The following is an 18,468-nucleotide window of genomic DNA, read 5'->3' on the forward strand; positions in this document are numbered from 1 at the left end:
TCCTGTGATTCACCATTAAACCCCGGTTTCGTGATGTCAGGTGAAAGCGTCCTCCATTCCTCGTCACTCTTCGTCCTCCTCTCCGTTCACCCGCCGCGTCATGCCCGCATGGACGTGACAGAAAGACCTGACCCATATTTGGACGCCACCTGACGCAGCCCCGCTGAGATCGGAGGAGCCGTGACTCGCCGGGAGGACGCCGCCAGCTTCCTTGTCCCTGGCCTTCCATGGCTTCATGTTCAGCAGGGTCCCGACCCCTGCCTCTCAGTCCCGTGTCTGGCGGCGTTGAAGGTGAGGAGCGGCCATTCAGCGGGGCGAGCCGGAGACTGACAGGGAGCGGCGGACGCATGCGGACGGCGGACGAGGTGCCGGTACCACACTGGCCCGAAGCCGTCTGCAACCACCGCTCGTCCATCTGGAATACTGGATCATTCATTCATTCATTCATTCATTCATTCCTCTCTGTTCATCTCATCCTTTCTGGTTTTCGAATCGATTCCGTTCGATTCCTCCTGTCCACTCGGACCATTTAGACTGTGTTTGGACTGTCCTTCCTCCTTCATGGACTGCTTCGTCTGGCCCGCCAGGCGTCGTGCCATAGGAGGGGGGATTCTGTCAGGATCCGGTCCGAAATGGGGTTATTGTTAGTTTCATTGTTGTCTGGTGTAATGTTCCCTAATCGTTTTCACCTGTGTTAATTGTATAAAGCTGCCCTGTTCGTTTCTGTCCGCTGTCAGGTCTTTAACGTTATGTTCCGTGTTCACCAGTGTCTACGTCTCGGATGTCTCCCCTGTCCTGTGATTCACTAATTAAACCCCGGTTTCGTGATGTCAGGTGAAAGCGTCCTCCATTCCTCGTCACTCTTCGTCCTCCTCTCCGTTCACCCGCCGCGTCATGCCCGCATGGATGTGACAGAGCTGCATGTTGGAGATCTGCTCAGAATCAGGAAAAGTTTATTAATCCCGAAGGAAATTGCTGATGCTACAACTGCAAAGAGAGACAGACATACATTTATCATGTGGCCCATCCCATTAATGACTGCCCCATCCACCACGCTGCCTGGATATATGGAGCTATGAGTGATCAGGGTAGCTCTTCAGGTGTCTGGTGCGACCCCTTCTTCCTCCAGCTTCAACCCCCATGTACGCCGTCTTCTTCCTCCGTCTTCCAGAGTCGCTCCCCTGGAGGGGACAGTCACCACCACAGGGGCCTTCATTCACCACGGGCACACTGATGTGACCAGGCATGCGCCTGTTGCTTCCTCTGCTCTGTGTGCTCTGCAATGGACTTGGCAAGCCGTGCCAGCTGGTGATGGTGGGCAGTCACCGCTCATCGATTGATGGTCTCGGAGTAGGGGAACCCGGGGAACTGGTGTCCATCATGTGTTAGAGCGGATCTTCTGTCATGCAGCCAAAGGGTTCCTCTTTCCCTGTGTCTCCCTCAGTCTGGGGGATGTCTGTGCTGTCTGTATGTATCGTCTTTCTCTCTTTATACCCTTATAGGATCAGGAGTGTCCTGGGCGTCTTGTTTGTCCGTGATTGTTAATGAGCGGGTCTGCCCTTTCAAGGCATTGGACTTGTGGGGCATCACCAGAGGGCAGCAGGGAGCCACAGAGACACGTATCCCAGCCCCAGAGGGGACACCTCGGGGTTCGTGAGGAGGAACAGCTCCGTACATCTCTGGATTGTACAAGCTTAAATAGGGGAACGATTAGACATAACAGGCCGCACACTAGACACTTGTTACACGGTGAGGATCTCTATCCACGCCACAGGGCTCTAGGAAGGGAACACTAGCATACGACCTGGAAGTGAGAGAAGGATAATGCCGAGTGCACACTATGGGATGAGCACTTACCAGGAATTTTTATTTTCTATTTGTTGGTGGGGGGGTGGGTGTTGTGACTGGCATAAATACACTGTTGTGTATTTTAAGTTTTATTTTTTTCTGTGCAGTCTAATGTGAACTGTTAAGAATAAATAATATGAACAAAAAGTAGGTTAAGTAGGCATTATTTTTTTACAAGTATGGTCAAGCACAGCACATAATTCACTTTGAAAAGTGCAGAAATCCAAGAGAAATATGCCAAAGAAATGCTGCTTGAGTAGTACGAATGGCAACAGATGGAAGAGATCTTTACAAAAGAATGCAATAGCAAACATGTTATCACTGTTTTCCAACGGCAGATGGAGAAAAGTTACAGAGGGAACTGCAAAGAGCATAAGTGCCACAAATAACAGATTTGGAAAAGATGGTAGAATGGAAAACAGCATGTGGACAGATCCTTTAAATATGGGGTAAAAAACATTGCTCATTGTTTTTTTGGTGAAACATTGTGTAGGGCTGTTAAATGTGTTACATTACATTGCAATTCCCACCAAGGCTGGGGCAATTCTGCTTTGACCTTATGGAACAGCACCTGTCATTGAAGGGAGCATTGTTAATGTGATTTCGATGTTTTTGGCATTTCTACCTGCGCCTTTACGGTACTATACTTTACTTTTCTGTTTTGCTTGAAAACTTAAAATGTGAGACCTGCCAGTTACCCTGAGTCTTCATGTACAATAGCTGTCAATAGCTGTCAAATATTCCCTAGGTTTCCTTTTTCCTGGCTTACGGCACACGCTGCAGTTACTGATGATTGAATTAGTTTTAATAAATCCAATATTTATCACAGCCGGGTTAGTGCTTTCCTTTTCATGCTTCCTCTCATGCACATTGTGATTGTTCTACGTTAGTGGTGCTTGATTTGGATAACCCCAGATATCTCCATCTGCACCCCACAGAGAAAAGCTGCTGGGAAAAGTCATCTTCATATGTGGCCCAGTGCTGTGACCTCCCACTACGGCAGTGGGGGACTATTGCACCAGGGAGGAGGGAGATGTTAGTTAGACAGATGGTGTTAGACATGAGAAATACAAAGATAATGAATTTAAGGTGTTAAGTTTTGTGTGAATCCCAATGTTTTTTTTTTTTTTTTTAACTGCATTGAAAGTGAAACAGAAGCATGGGGGTGGGATGTAGGTTGGGTGTAGAGATCCTTTTGAAAATATACTTGCATAGAAAATAAAAATAAATGCATAGAACAGTGGAGAGAGAGACCAGAAATAATACAATTAGAACATATTTTGCAGATGTCAGCAATGAAGGACAATGACCGTGGCAGGTACTGGTGATGAAATACAGGTACAGTATATGCCATTGTTGGGGTGCAAGCCATGCATAGCCACAAAAAATCTGAAGGACATTGAAAATCATTAGCTACCAAAGGTCTGCAGAGTTTGTGGAGAACAGATGTGATCCCCATCTGCAGGAGCTCAAACTGCCAGCCAAATTTAAGATTAGGGGATTTAGCAGTCCGGGGAGACATTTTGAGGCGCTGCAACTAATTAGAACTGTTGAAACATTTATGTTCTGGGCAACAGGTACATATGAAAACACATCCGTGTTTTCATAACTCCAAAGCTAACTGTTCACTCCAGATAAACAGTTTCCAGACCAGCCTCTCAACAACAACAACAACTTTTATTTCTTATTCATTTTAATAAAACGTCTGGTAAATCTCATGCTGGTACATCTCAGCAACAGCTCAGAGTCAACTCAGCCAAGACTTAGAGATTGACAAATCGGACTAAGTTGTTATGGAAGAACAATGTCCTCGGTAGACATCTCACCTAGAACAGGCTAGATGATCTGTCATGATATATGAGGACTTAACTGTTACAGAAATGCTTGGCTAAAAATATGTAAAGCCTGGACTAAATTATTATCTGAATTCTGAACACTAGCAAGAACGCTGTTTCAAAAGAGGGGAGCGCTGCAGATGAAGGCTCGTTTGCCTGCTATTGATTCTAGGTACCAATAAGATCCCGGAGTCTTCAGAACTTTTCAGTAGGGCAGTAGTCTGTTACACTAGTAGTCTGGGGCCAATCCATTTTGAGGTTTGCATGTTAAAAGCACAATTTTGAATCTACCTATACCAAAGCATTAATTATTAATTGAGTTTATAAAAGGATAAATCACTAACAAAATTTGACTCCTAATTTGTTGCCAGTCGTATATAAAGTGGAATGAGTACGATCAATGTTCTCACAAACATGAGTACAACCCTCACATTTTTCTAGAAATGTATTATATCTTTGTCATATATTATATATTTGTAAAAAGTGGGATCTGACCGTCGGCACCAACAATAAAATCCAACTTGCCGTTGATTGGTGGACATCAGAGATTGTGTTGCCCTTGTTAATCTGACTCTATTAATTAATAGCAATGCTTTTGAACTCTGCTTTTTGAATCTGATATTACCCGGACATACAGAGGCATGGCACAATAAAGTTACAGCAGTTACATGGAAATACTGTATGTAATATTATACCAATAATTCAGAAAAAATACATATTAAAGAAAATGAAACAGAGACAGAGATGGGAAAAAAAGACAAAAAGCAAGGAGGGAGCCTGGGAACCTTAAAGAAGAGGTGTCACGGGATGGCAATAAAGTTGAAATCATGAAATGTTCCTTTTGTTACTACTGCCTCTAAAATCAGCAACGCCCAACCATAACACCCAGCGCAGAGGAGGAGCGTAGAAAGGAGAGAGGGTTGTTGAAGAAGCAAAATAAATCAAAATGTTTCAGAATTACATGGAGGAGGCTATGGAGTTAATGGCAATGGGGCTCGATCAGGGTACATTTAGACAAGACCTTCAGCCTTAACAAACACAACGCCAGTCTGACAAAATGTTTTGCTCCAATTCCACTGTTTTGCCAAGATGTGTTTTCTCTCATACATTTGTGCATGCGCAGCAGCAGCCTTGGGAAAATGGATGATGTTGGCTCGTAGGGCACTTAACCGGAAAGGCCCAGGAAGCCTAAGATGTTCTCGGCCCTCAGAATCAAACTGATTACAGGGTTGCGAAAAGGGCTGTACTCAGAGGCTTGTTCCAGAAGCTCCTACAGTCAGCACTTTCAAGTTGAGAAATTAGAGGCTGTACAAACATATGGAGTTCTTGCTAGGTAACAGGAATTGTTTTTCGTTAGGTGACTCGACACTGAGGCAGCTGATGCTACTAGAGCAAATTAAGTCTGGTGTTACACACCAGCAAATGGCTCAGTCTGCTTCCAAGGCTGTCAAACTGGCGGATAACTGTGTGTGGAAACACAAAGGAGAGTGGAGAGAGAAATCTGGATTTTAGGCAGGAAAAGACGACTGACAGCCGAAATCTAGGAGATTCCCAGGCGTTTGTTAGAGGCAAGCTTGGTGTTCGGCCTCTTAATAGGTCCTATTATTTTTATTAGATGCCATTATTGCAAAAAAAAAGCATTTTAAAATCCCATTTTCCAGTTCTGCAAAGGAAGAGAGGCCTTGAGTGAGTTCACCAGTACTTATACCCACTGAGGGCTGAGCAGTAGTTAAGGGGGTTGTGTAACACCCCTGTTTCCAACAGAAAGCGCTGTGGTGTGCTGTGGTGCAGGAAAAACTTACACAACAGAAAATTATAGTAGGCAGTCGTTTATTGCAATGCGCAGTAAGACAACAGCCAGCCAGTTGATGGATTCGCTCCCTTTTTATAAATTGTTCTTATGTTTGGTCTTGTGTCATCATCTGGACCTGTGTGTGTCTTTAACCTCCTGCTCCAAATTGCATATATGTGTGTGTGCTGTCTATGTCCTTCTGCATGTATGGCTAATTAGTGTGCTTGACACTTGTCCATAAATGTATGTTCATTTCCCAGACAATTTAAGTGCTAGGGAGTGGACAGTACAGGCCAAAAGTTTGGACACACCTTCTCATTCAATGTGTTTTCTTTATTTTCATGACCATTTACGTTGGTAGATTCTCACTGAAGGCATCAAAACTATGAATGAACACATGTGGAGTTATGTACTTAACAAAAAAAGGTGAAATAACTGAAAACATGTTTTATATTCTAGTTTCTTAAAAATAGCCGCCCTTTTCTCTGATTACTACTTTGCACACTCTTGGCATTCTCTCGATGAGCTTCAAGAGGTCGTCACCTGAAATGCTTTTCCAAGGAGTTCCCAGAGGTGTTGTTGGCCCCTGTTTGAGACAGGCCCTATTCCATCTGTGTGCATAGGTGTTCAAAGACAAAAATATCATATATATATATATATATGCTCATTATATGTCTTCTCGCAAATATCTTATTTATCTGTGTTCCCTCATGGCAACACAAAGACAGACTCATAGAAAAAAAGCTTAGTTGTGTGTGTAATTGCACAGTTGTCATCGTAAATCGTTTTCTGGCTGTGAAAGTCCAGTTAATTTGGCCATGTTTTATAATCTACTTTGAGAAGATTTACAATCAGATACTGTGCACTCAGCTCTGCCAGGTGGGCATTTCCCAGGGACATCTTCTCAAGGCCATAATTTATTCCCCACTTAATAAGCCTCGCTGGGCCCAGATTTCCTCATCTTGGCTTTCCCACAACTCCTAGGCCTCAGTGGCCTTCGAATGCCGTACACACCTTGTTACTGTGTGTTGGGTGAGCTCATTGCAAGTTGACATGGAGTTCACCTTGTAACTGCGGTCTACACGAAATCTGACCTTTTTTTCTGACCTAGGCCCACAGCTAAAAATACAAATATGAAACCGAAGCACATGAACTATTATTCAGCACAAGATAGGCAGAGCTATAACATTATGTGCTTAGTGTTTAAACATGTTTAGTCCGAAGGTAATCAAAGACTGACTGATCTTATACACATTGCAAAACTGAGCCACCAATAGCGCAGTCGCCCAAACAGTAACTCGCACGGGCTGAAGTGAAACTCTCTTCCATTAGCGTCATAGCCACATGACCGACATTCCAACAATGTGCTTACTATAATGGTTGTGATTCATAGAGTCAGTGCCTCCTTGTAACTTGTTTTACAACAAGCAATAGTTGAGCTGGGGATAGCAGAGGTGGTGTCCTCTACTTACTGGTCGATAAGGGAGTTATTCATGGAGACAATGGTAGTAATTGGCGTTTGTACTTGTGACTTTGTGGTCTTCTGGTACATAGGCAACAGAGTTACCCACTAGGCGTACTAGCACTTACTAGCACTTACTAGCATTCAGAGTAGGACTCCACAGGGTTCATGGCTTATTGGTTTATTAGGAATTATGTCAAGGGTCATGTGCCACGCACACACATATGTGCGTGTATGTTCTTTACGATGCATGTGACACCCTGCATGGTTTCTTCAGACAACCGATCTCACTCACCAAAATTCTAATCAGGAGAGCATCATGAACCACGGCCACCTAACACACAGCACCTGTTCACTCAACCACACTTTAAAGTGAATGTGAAGTGGTTGGCATTATGATGCACAGCAAGCACAGCACACGGTGCACACAGTGAAATGTGTCCTCTGCTTTTAACCCATCACCCTTAGTGAGCAGTGGGCAACCATGACAGTCGCCCGGCGAGCAGCGCGTGGGGACGATTCCTTCCACATGGCATCACAGTGTAGTTATTTTAATAAAACATTAAAATAATACACAATCAAAATGGTATCCCCAAGATGATTTGTGATTTATTAAACAGTTGACAATGTTTCTTTTTGATCTTTACAATGTAGGGACCTTGGTTTCAACAAAAATTATACAGCTTTCCCCAAAAATACCTTTTTATGGATTTAATTACAAAAAAATCAAACACAACAATACACAAACATTTAATGACAAGAATGATCTGTTCGTTAACATATACAAACTAACTGGATAACCCATCTTACAATGTATAACAGTTTTCAACTGGAACTGTTGAGGCCTTGGACTTAACACCAAGCATTTCAGGTTGTACTGAACTGTCTTGCCAGTTTAACCCTCTTTAAATAAAACGTTCGCAGTCAAAGGTGTAATGAATAATTCATAAGTCACCCCTCTCTGTTATTACATGCAGGCAGGACGTATAGCTTTAATGCTGACTTATGGCTGAGTGCAGTGTGTAGAATCAATGTTGCATCAGATATCAGATACAGTTTTCACTCTTTCGGTTGTTTCTGTGTCTGCTCGGCTGGGAGGAGAACAACCGAGTGTCATTCCTACATTTTTTTTCTCAGATAGGATGAGACTATTCTTAGCTCTGCAATGCACAGATTAAATTATATCTTTTATACCATTAATCCATTATGTAGAATATAAGAAATAAAAATTCTGTTGCATCTCATTCATGCACTCTCAGATGCACACTCATTATAATATGATGGTTCAAATAACACCAAACATGAACCACTTTGGGTTATATATCCACACCCACATAAATTAACACCCGAAATGTTATATCATTCATGTCCAAAACACACTTAAATATCCCAAAACAGCAGCATGGTAGCCAAGAGCATACAGCAGTTTTAACACGACAGATTCCCTCTCAGAACAAGCCTTGCCATGGTCGGCCAAAGAAGTTGAGAGCACAAGCTTAAAAAGTAAGAGTGCTGCTGGTATTAATGCAGAGGTTGAAGGGACTTTTAATGCGCAGACCGTATATGGCACAATGCATTAGTCTGCTTGGCTGTCATCCCAGATGGATGTTTCTTCTAAATATGATGCACAAGAAAGCCCGCCAAAAGTTTGCAGAAGACATTTCGCAATAGATTTGATGGTGCATGGTGATTCTGCTTAGTGTCTCGAAACCAGAAAACTGTTTAAAAAAATATATGTTTTTGTTTAATGTGTATGTCAATACAGCTTGTGCAATTTTGAAATTTTACAGTATAATAAAGGCAACAGAATACCATTTCCCACATGGAAAATACATTTAAGAAGCACATTAGGATAAGATGCATTTCATCTATTCTGAAAATCATTTCTACTCATTGTAGATGCGTACAGTTTACATACGCACATCTTGGTCATGAATGTCGTTCACACTGTAATAATATCTTACAGTGTTAATGTAAATAGGCTACAGGATATCAGGCAAATTCATTTAGTAAATACATTCACAGCATTTATGAAATAATTGAATTCAATTTTGAAACTTTGGGGTAAATTTGCTAGTCAAAAATATGTCCCTTTTGGATGTGATTGGCTAAGATAGCATTGTTGCCTTTGCTCACTTTTTAACATAATTTTAGAAACATTTATGCGCTGACCACATAATGCTGGCATGTCATTAATATTGTCATGCAGGGTAATTAGCTCTGCCACTAAGCTGGGTTCATCAGTTCATTTTATGCAGAGTGCTGAGTTACCACATTAAATGGGTTCCTGTGTGAGCATCTCTCATGCTGTTCTGTTCCTATAATGAGAGACAGGATGGTTTGCAGGAAGGATGAAATAAGGGGAAGAGTAGAAAGCTGGGAAGTGCACCTGAAAGTGCTGTGGCGGCACTTTCCACCTGCTTTCCATTTCCATTTACAGCATTTATCAGACTCCCTTATCCATAGTGACTTACAATCAGTAGTTACAGGGACAGTCCCCCTGGAGACACTCAGGGTTAAGTGACACCATGGTAGTAAGTGAGATTAGAACCCATGATTTTGAACTAGGCTACTACCCAATCAGGTTAAATGTGTCGCGTGGCACATCAGGTGGCTTGTGTCCTTTGAAAATTCCCTCCATCTAAAAAAATGAACTGAGAAGCTCCATCTAGAATCCAGACCATTTTTTGAACCCCTGTCTTCATAATAATTGTTAAGAATAATATTTTTTTATAACTTCCGATTACGGGTCCACTTCCGAGGACCTTTCACGTGTCAGTGAATGAGCTTAGACCAAATTTAGACAAGTCAGAAAAAAACAGAAAAACCCCAATCATCTCTTTCCAGTATGTTGTATTTGCTGCTGTGGGTTAAATTAATTAAATTATGTTGATTGTCACCCCTCAGCAAATTATGAACGAGTCCTCCTCTTATTAATTGGATGGAACAGTCAAACTAATTCTGCCGTCTGTCATGTGAGCAGAGGTATTTCCTGCTTGTAGGGAGTAGAAATCTGACTAATCTCGGATTCAAGAACCCTTATAATTGTCTGGTCTCAGACAGGAACTCGTGCCTCAAGTTTACTGTTTTTATGTGGGGCAAAAATAGGCAGATACCTGGGGGTACAATTATTCCAAATCGCATGTAGGAATCTGGAGAGAACCCACCTGAAGGAGGTTCTCGGTTTTAAGCCTTTCAATTAGCACATGAACACAGAGTAGCTGTCAGGTGCGAGTAACAGATGATGCCACTCACTTCCACGCTTAAGACACCCTTGGAGAAGATTTTAATAAAAAGCTTTCTAATCTATCCTAGGCACACTGGAGAATGTTAGTGGACTGCCTGACCTGGCGGATCGCAATCATTCTTTCCCTGACAGGATGAATCTGCAGGAGCGGTAAAGGAGGAAAACTGCCCAACGTGATTCGGAAGGTGCTGAATGCAGAAAAAGGCTTCGGGACGGATACATTTTTTACAGGGATGTGCAGAGCAAAACGCAGGCATTTTCATCTATTACTGGGGGGTTTGTCCAGAATCTTAAGGACCTCCTTTCTCTGTCATCTATCCTGAACCATTTGATGCATTTCTAATGTCCTCGTATTGTCCATTTTGTCCAGTTCTGCCAGACTGTTTTAATGCACACTGAGTAGGTGTGCACCTTTTTTACACACTGGAAATGCATCCTCTTGGTTTCAGTGTTACATACTTCATGAAATGCGATATTTTAATTGATCCCAGCTGTTTCTGTGTAGTCAAAAGCTCCCCATTACGGAGGATTGTGAATTTAGTCAGGCCTCAGGAGTTTGCAGGCTCTCTGCAGCCCATGATTTATTGTGAATGGGGAAACGGTGAAGCTCACTTGGTGACGGTGTGGAGCTTTACAAATTTAAGATGTCATAGAGGCTGATGAATTACTGCAGGTTTAGCTTACTCTGTGGCAAAATATGTCACTGTCCATGCTGACAGGGGATCTCCCAAAGGCTCTAACTCACACTGCCTCTCTGTCTGGAGCACCTATGCTGAGAAAGCTCAAACTGAGGTGGTAGAACAAAGCCTATATGGAGCCTACCACATCCCAACGTGGAACTACTAAAATGATTAAAGTATTTGTGCTGAATTGATTTCAATGGTAATTACAGCTTTTAAGATTTGATACAGAAACATGCAGCAATTCACAATCAGCTAAAATCATAATACATATGATCATTTAAAAATACAACTTAAATTATTCAGAATTATTCCGTTTAAGTGGTCTATTTCATTTGTAAAAAAAAAAAACAGCTATTAATTTGGTTTTAAATTTTGGCCGAAATTCAGTCAGTAATTCAAGCTGACATCCAGGACTTACATGAAAGTGCAGCGCTGATCATTACTGACAGAAATTGCATTTTCGACACACTCAACATTGGTGTGTGTAGGGCGACCAGAGTCGGGGTGACCAGGGTGACCCAGCAGAACGTAATCATCAGGATTTTCTTGATACCTTGTCAGCCAGTCTTGGTGTGGCTGGTTCTGGCTCTGCTTTGTGGATGCTGCAGCATTTTAAATAGAGTCTCGAATCCCGCTGCTGGACACACATTTATTTATTTATTTCCACCGACATTTAGCCCCATTAACTATGTTAATGAAATCGTGTTACTAAACAATGAGCGCAAATGATTGCTTTATTTCATTTTATTTGACGTTATCCAGCGCTTCATGACTCATGTGGGATTTCTGAAATTGACGAATTTGCGGCCTTTGACACATGCAAGTAAACAAGGTGAAAGACAAACACGTGAAAGTCAGCAGCTCCCTCACCATGATGCCTGGGCGAACATTTTTCCGTCTCATCAGCAGCAGGATCTCCAGGGTAGCTCCCAGATTTCTGAGACATGGAGCTGACCCCGATGACTTAACGTGTACTGGGATCAACATCAATACGTTATGAAAACGTGACTTCCTCATTTTTCCCCATTTTAACCAAACTAACAGAAATGAAGACGTGAAAATATCTTGATAGAAGGACAAAGAGACAGACCTCAATCCAGCACAGTTGTTCGCTCCTGTAAACGCACATGCACGTGAAAGTGAAGTAACTGTGAAACAGTGTAGCACAGCATACGGTGCACACAACAAAACTTGTCCTCTTCATTTAACCCATCTCTTTTAGTGGGCAGTGGGCAGCCATGCAATCAACTTCTTTCCCTGTTGAACCTGCATGTCAGCTTGAATTAACAACCAAATTTCAGCTCGATTCAAAAACTGAATTTAAAGCAGAACTGACAAATAACAACATTTTATTCCATGTGATTTTTTTTGGCTTGATTTGCTGATTTTCTTTTTTATTTGAATGGCTGACTGTTTTCATATAAAATACTAAATGCTTTAATTACAAATGAAATACAAATCAACACAAATTTCACAACATGAACCTATTTACATTATAAATGAAACATTTCAGTACATCTTATGGTAATTTCTGTAAAAAGCCTAAGCTTGAATTGTTGGAATAATTAAAATTAGTAACAACTTGGCTCATTTTAAACTCTGTGAAAACCTTGCTACCTACCTGATGAGTGTGTGGTTATTGGCAGCCTGGTGTTTGCCCACCAATAAGCAATGCGTGTGTTGAAACAGAACAAAGCCTGTTTCAGACTATGTGATGCTGGATTAAAATAACTTGAATCACAGCTGGAAGTATGTTGCATCAGTTGGCGCACAGGCAGGTATTAATTGTGTACCATTAGAGAATTGTGTACCATAATTAGAGTAGGAAATTGGGCCACAGGTTGTGTTTCAACAGTTTTGGTAGTTTGTCAAATATTTAAAAATGATAAAATTACTAATTTTTTTTTCACAGCTCAGAATTCAACATACCAGTTCACTGAAAAACAAAATATTAATCTTAGTATTCTTCCCTTAAATTACTGGATGTTACTAAAGCACAGTGTGGCTCTGTAAATGCCTTCTGACTGGATCGAGGAGCCTGCCTGAAAGCTCACAATTCATCCATAAGAGCTCCCCTGAGGTTCTCTTAAAGGGTTTAAGTCCAAATCAGTCCGCTGAGGTCATGCTGCCCTTTCCCTGTGTTCATTATGAACAATCACTGACTCCAGGTAGCTGAGTGAAAAGGGGACATTTAAAAAAATTATTTAAAAATTCTATTGCCGTCAAGATTGTAAAATGTGATTTACCAAAGACTTTGATTGTTGTCTCATTTTTTAAACCTCCTTAACACATCTTCAATTTAGCATGCTTTATATGTGAACTTGACCCCACTAAATGAAGGACATTAATTGAATTTCATTGTGGCATTATGCTTAATTATACTCCCTGGTCTTTTTTTAATGATTTTTTTTTGTCCTTCTTGCAGTTGTACAGCTCTTTTGATTTTGGAAGGAAATGGCAGTTTGTTCATGAACAAGTGACACCCAACAGATTCTACTGGTATGTAAAAGACAGCAAAGAGCTATCAAAAATCATCTCTGTAATAATTATTAATTAAAATGTTATAAAAATAAAACTCTGTGTGTGTGAGAGACATTGGCACATTCTCAGAAATAAGTCTTTAGTGTGCTGCTCCAGTTCATTTGTTAGGTTATTCGTGCCGTTGAATATAAGCACATGTGACACATGGATGGAGGGTCATGGGAAGGATATGCATATATATGTGTCTGTGCACCAGGACTGGAATAAGCAATAAACATCCTGAAAATTGCGCTGTCATCTCTCATCGTCTCTGTGTCACAGAACACAAGGCCCCACACCCCACCCTCCTTGACACACTCGCACTCACCGTACCGCTTTCCCAAAAGTGTACACTTACGGAATACTTATGGACACCGCAGACTCTGCTCACAAAGACACCCACTGCACCAGCGCTCCCTGAATGACACAAACCAATCTTTATGTGGCACCCAATGGCACAATCACCAGTTCCCCGGCTGCTACAATGCTGGCTCCTTCACCACGATGCCCGGGCCTACAGTCGTGGTGAAAAGTTTTGAGATTGATACTGTTTTAATACTGTTTTTTTTTTTTTTTTTTTACTAAAGTATGCTGCTTCTATTTTTATTTATTATTATCTTTGCCATTTGAAAATGAACATAATCCCCAAAAAAACCCTTTACGCTGCATTTCAGCGACATTCTGAGATCATTTCAGTGATCCTCTCGTTAACACAAGAGAGAGTGTTGAGGAGCACAAGGCCGGAGATCATTCTGTCATGCTAATTGAGTTAGAATAGCAGACTGGATGCTTTAAAAGGAGGGTGGTGCTTGAAATCATTGTTCTTCCTCCAGCAAGTCCAGCCTGCACCAGGACTGTCTCATAAAGATGATTCAGTTGCGGGATCGGGGTGCCACCGGTGCTGAGCTTGCTCAGGAATGGCAGCAGGCAGGTGTGAGTGCATCTGCACGCACAGTGAGGTGAAGACTTTTGGAGGATGGCCTGGTGTCAACAAGAAAAACATCAAGGACAGACTGATATTCTGCAAAACGTACAGGGATTAGACTGCCATGCCTTTTCCAGCATGATGGAGCACCATAAGGCCAAAGTGAGAACTAAGTGGCTCGGGGAACAAAACATCTAAATTTTGGGTCCATGGCCAGAAAATTCCTCGGACCTTAATACAATTGAGAACTTGTGGTCAATCCTCAAGAGGCAGGTGGACAAACAAAAACCCCCAAATTCTGACAAAATTTGGCACAGAAGTTGATTGACAGCACGTCAGGGCGAATTGCAGAGGTCTTGAAAAAAAATGGCCGACACTGCAAATATTGCCTCTTTGCAATACTTGATGTAATTGCCATTCCCGATACCGGCCCCCGACACAAAACTTAAGCCTTCCATGAGACTGGATGGTGTAATGAAGAAGACAAGATGGCAAGTTCCCGGCCCAAGACCAAAGAGGGATGACGGTTGACTGTCATGTCCCAGCCAGCGGAGGAGGACCCCAGTGATGCTACTACGGGTTCCTGTGCTTGCTGACCGCTGCCCTGTGATTCTTTTAACTTTTCATCTGGGACTCTTGCCTGCCTTGTAGGGGGGTTGGCACTAGGTGGTGCCATTTCATTGTCTTGTCTGTCATAATTAACCTGAACTCCTTCACTGTGTTGTCGCTTCTGGAGCTGTATGCGCATTCTTATGTGTTTGTCAGTGCCGTCCCCATACCCCTCGCTTACCCTGTTATTTGTGTCTATGTTTGGCTTTGGGTTGTCATTTACTTTGCGTTTTTGTGAATAAAACTTTACTGTCGTGCACCTGTGCCTTGTCACTGGCGTGACATAGGATAATCATAAATAATGTGTTCCAGCTATCAGATCAGCCCAGCACTTGAATGACAGAAGAATATTTATGTTGTTCTCGGAATAAAACATCCACAACTTGTGCAAAAAGCACAAAAAAAGAACAAAAAAAAAATGGGCATGATGGAGAAATGCATTTGGGTAGCACTTAACTGTAATACAGATTTGTCAGACTGTGTGGATGCCATAATTTCCTGTAATAAATTGTAATGAAATGTCACTCTGACATCCAAGTGCATTTGGGAAAATGGCCTGAGAGAAGTCAGTCTTCTTTTTTTTTTTCCACATGAGACATTATGAAGTTAAAATGAAATGTCGCAGTGATATGTGCTTTCTATCCCTCCGCGACTCAGCCTTCCCTGATGAGGACATCCTTTCTTTTGCAGGTCAGTAATTGGACTGGACAAGGAGTTGGATCTAGTCCATTTGGAGGCTCACACATTGGATGGACGTGAGTTTGCGGTTTCATTTTTATTTTGTGTTCAATCAGTTTTGCTCGCCATCTGCCTCCCTTCCGTAATGTATAACCTAATTATAAGTGAGCTGAAAGACTGAGAAGGAGAATGAGGAAGAAACACGAAGAAACTCCTTTATTCCTCTCAAGGGCTAGACCCCTGTCTCTGGGGTATGGCAGTGGATTACAGAGCTGATAAATGCGCTGCATGATACGCGATTAATACAGCCTTGCCTCTCGCCTCTCCCATTCCCCCGTGAATGTCAGGCCCATAACTCTGAATGTCATTACCGCTCAAGGTCTTGCACATGATAGGCTTACTTCTAGAAGCTTCCTGTGTATGAAATGCGGCTATTTGGAGGTTTCTTTTCTCCGTCGTTTTGTTTCCTTTGCTTTTACAAATTTATTATTTAACTTTACATGGATAATCGGGCCTGGATGCAAGTTCCTGAGAATAAAAAATGTTTCAGTATAGCACCTTACTGTTGGACAAAAGACAAAATTGTGGCCATTTTTTAGATTTATTTGTCTTCCCTTGACTTATGCTGTCTTACATCAAGTGACTGCATAAATGTAAAAGGTTTATGAGTACAGGGAAGGCTTTCGGTCTCACTGCCTTGTTCCCACTCACCCTCCTTCTGATGATCTACACCCTCAGCACCTCATCATCACCGCATGCACATCATGGGCACCTTAAAAAGACTCTGATCAGCACTCTGCAGCCTTTCAGGCTAAACATAACTTGTGTTACTGCTCATATCTGAATCCTTTTGGCTTTAAGATACATTTCCAATCATGTTTATATTTATTTTTTTTTAGCAAATGATGATAATGATTCATAAAAATAAATATTCCTATACTTCCTATACAATAATATTATTGTAATTGATGCATGGTGGGGCAATCCTGACCCACCATGGTGCCACTTAGGAAGGTTCCGTCCCTAGACACTGCTCCGCTGGCACCTGTCACGGCTGCCCACTGCTCCCTTTAACGTCCCAAGAAACAAAAATAGATTATTTATGTCTGTTCATTACAAAACAACATAATACTTTTGATACTTCAATTGTAGTTAATACTCATGCAAAAATACAACAGTTTGTCATGAGGTTACACATACATAGCGGTAGTCAAAAAAAGTAAAAAATATCACTGTACAAGAAGGCAATTAATGTCATTAATTAGTTGCAGATTGATCACTTGTGATTCGGTGTCCTGACACACTGACTTTTACCATTATTCTTTCAGGAGGCAGTGACTGCATCTAACAGACAATGATATATCCAGCTCATTTAGTCGGTTCTGAGATATGGTGTGATTGATGCGTCCCCTTTTGCTCAAACATTGACACATTCATCATTATATTTGTAGTGACAATAGCTAATAACTAATAATGATTCTTTTGTCTCTGCAGGCGCACAATATGTGACCTGTCGGGCACAGTCCTGTTCTGAATCCAACCGAAACTTCCCATTTAAAGGATATATTGACACAAACTCCCTGGTGGTACAGGATGACTACATGTTCATTCAGGTATACGTGTATAAGGAACATGCACTGCCTTATACTGTTCTGACTGAGACTCACTGCAGACTCACTGCATTTTTACTGTGGCAATATATTACACATTATGCTCACTTGCAGTGTTTCATTTGCATTTTTCAGTATCATTTAAAGACATTTAAAAACCTACTACTTCTCAATTTCAGTTGACTTGTTCAAGTTTAATAAACTGATTCCGTTCATAAGACAATTCAGAGCAGGCATATGAAATCACTACATGTGATGTACAGTGTAGTCTGAACTCCTCTTAATGAGGGAGGCCAACCCTATCTGTAATTTTAATGTAATTTTATTCCAGTAATTTCCCAGCGTGACAGATTAATTATCATTCTCGACTTAACGTTGAGGAAGAAAATTGTAATATTCTGAAGTCAGAATTTCAATAATTTTTGATAATTTTGCTACCGGGGCAGTGGTGGCCTTATGGTTTCCGGTTTGAATCCCAGTCCGCTAAGGTGACACTGAGCAAGGCACTATCCCCACACACTGCTCCCTGGGCGATAATTAAAAAGCAGAGGAGACATTTCATTGTGTCACCATGTGCTGTGCTGCAGTGTATCACTTTCACTTCACTTTCATGTTCTATAGCGCTTAATGGTCACATCCTTAGAAGTCCTAAAAGATATTTAGCAATGGCTACCTCAAAAACCCAAGCACTGACAGCAATATAGAGCATTGACAGGGGGAGACAAAGCCTCAATAACTGCTAGGGAAGTTCCTAACAGAACATTATTTCACAATGTATTGATGTGTGGTAATTCAGTATATTATCATTAATATATATATATATATTTTTTTTTTTTCATGCACAGGTGACATCAGGGGGACGGTCTTGGTATTTAGCTTCCTATATGCGGGAACCCTTTGTGCGCATTAAAATACCAAAATATTCTCTTCCTAAAGTAAGAAACACTGACTTCACTTCACAGTATGCCCTTCTTGCACATTATAATGCTCGTCCATAGTTTGGATATATATGTACTTGCTCTAAAGTTTAATTTCATTTTTGTTTCACAATGTTATGACATTTTAATATCACTACTGCCATGATAGCCTTCACCACATAAGCATTTAGCTCAAATGTTACTAGTATACTGTTATTAGTATACATTATAAACATTTTAAAAAAGAATATTTTTTTCTATTAAACGTTGGCTAGTTTGCCTTTGCCCAGTTTACCAAAGCACTATGCCTGATGGAAGAATCATGTCTACATAATCGTGCTC

At 41.4% G+C, this 18,468-nt stretch overlaps 1 protein-coding gene across 1 annotated transcript in view; it reads left to right on the top strand.

The window, feature by feature from the left end:
• The window catches only part of sorcs3a (sortilin related VPS10 domain containing receptor 3a), a 157,764-nt gene that overhangs the window by 88,946 nt on the left and 50,350 nt on the right, over positions 1-18,468 (top strand). Inside the window, exons 5-8 of the mRNA XM_028972927.1 lie at positions 13,293-13,366; positions 15,612-15,676; positions 17,094-17,212; positions 18,055-18,144. Coding sequence (XP_028828760.1) covers positions 13,293-13,366; positions 15,612-15,676; positions 17,094-17,212; positions 18,055-18,144 — 348 coding nt within the window. The remainder of the gene's footprint in view (positions 1-13,292; positions 13,367-15,611; positions 15,677-17,093; positions 17,213-18,054; positions 18,145-18,468) is intronic.

This window comes from Denticeps clupeoides, chromosome 3 (assembly GCF_900700375.1).
Source record: "Denticeps clupeoides chromosome 3, fDenClu1.1, whole genome shotgun sequence".
Classification (NCBI taxonomy): Eukaryota; Metazoa; Chordata; class Actinopteri; order Clupeiformes; family Denticipitidae; genus Denticeps; species Denticeps clupeoides.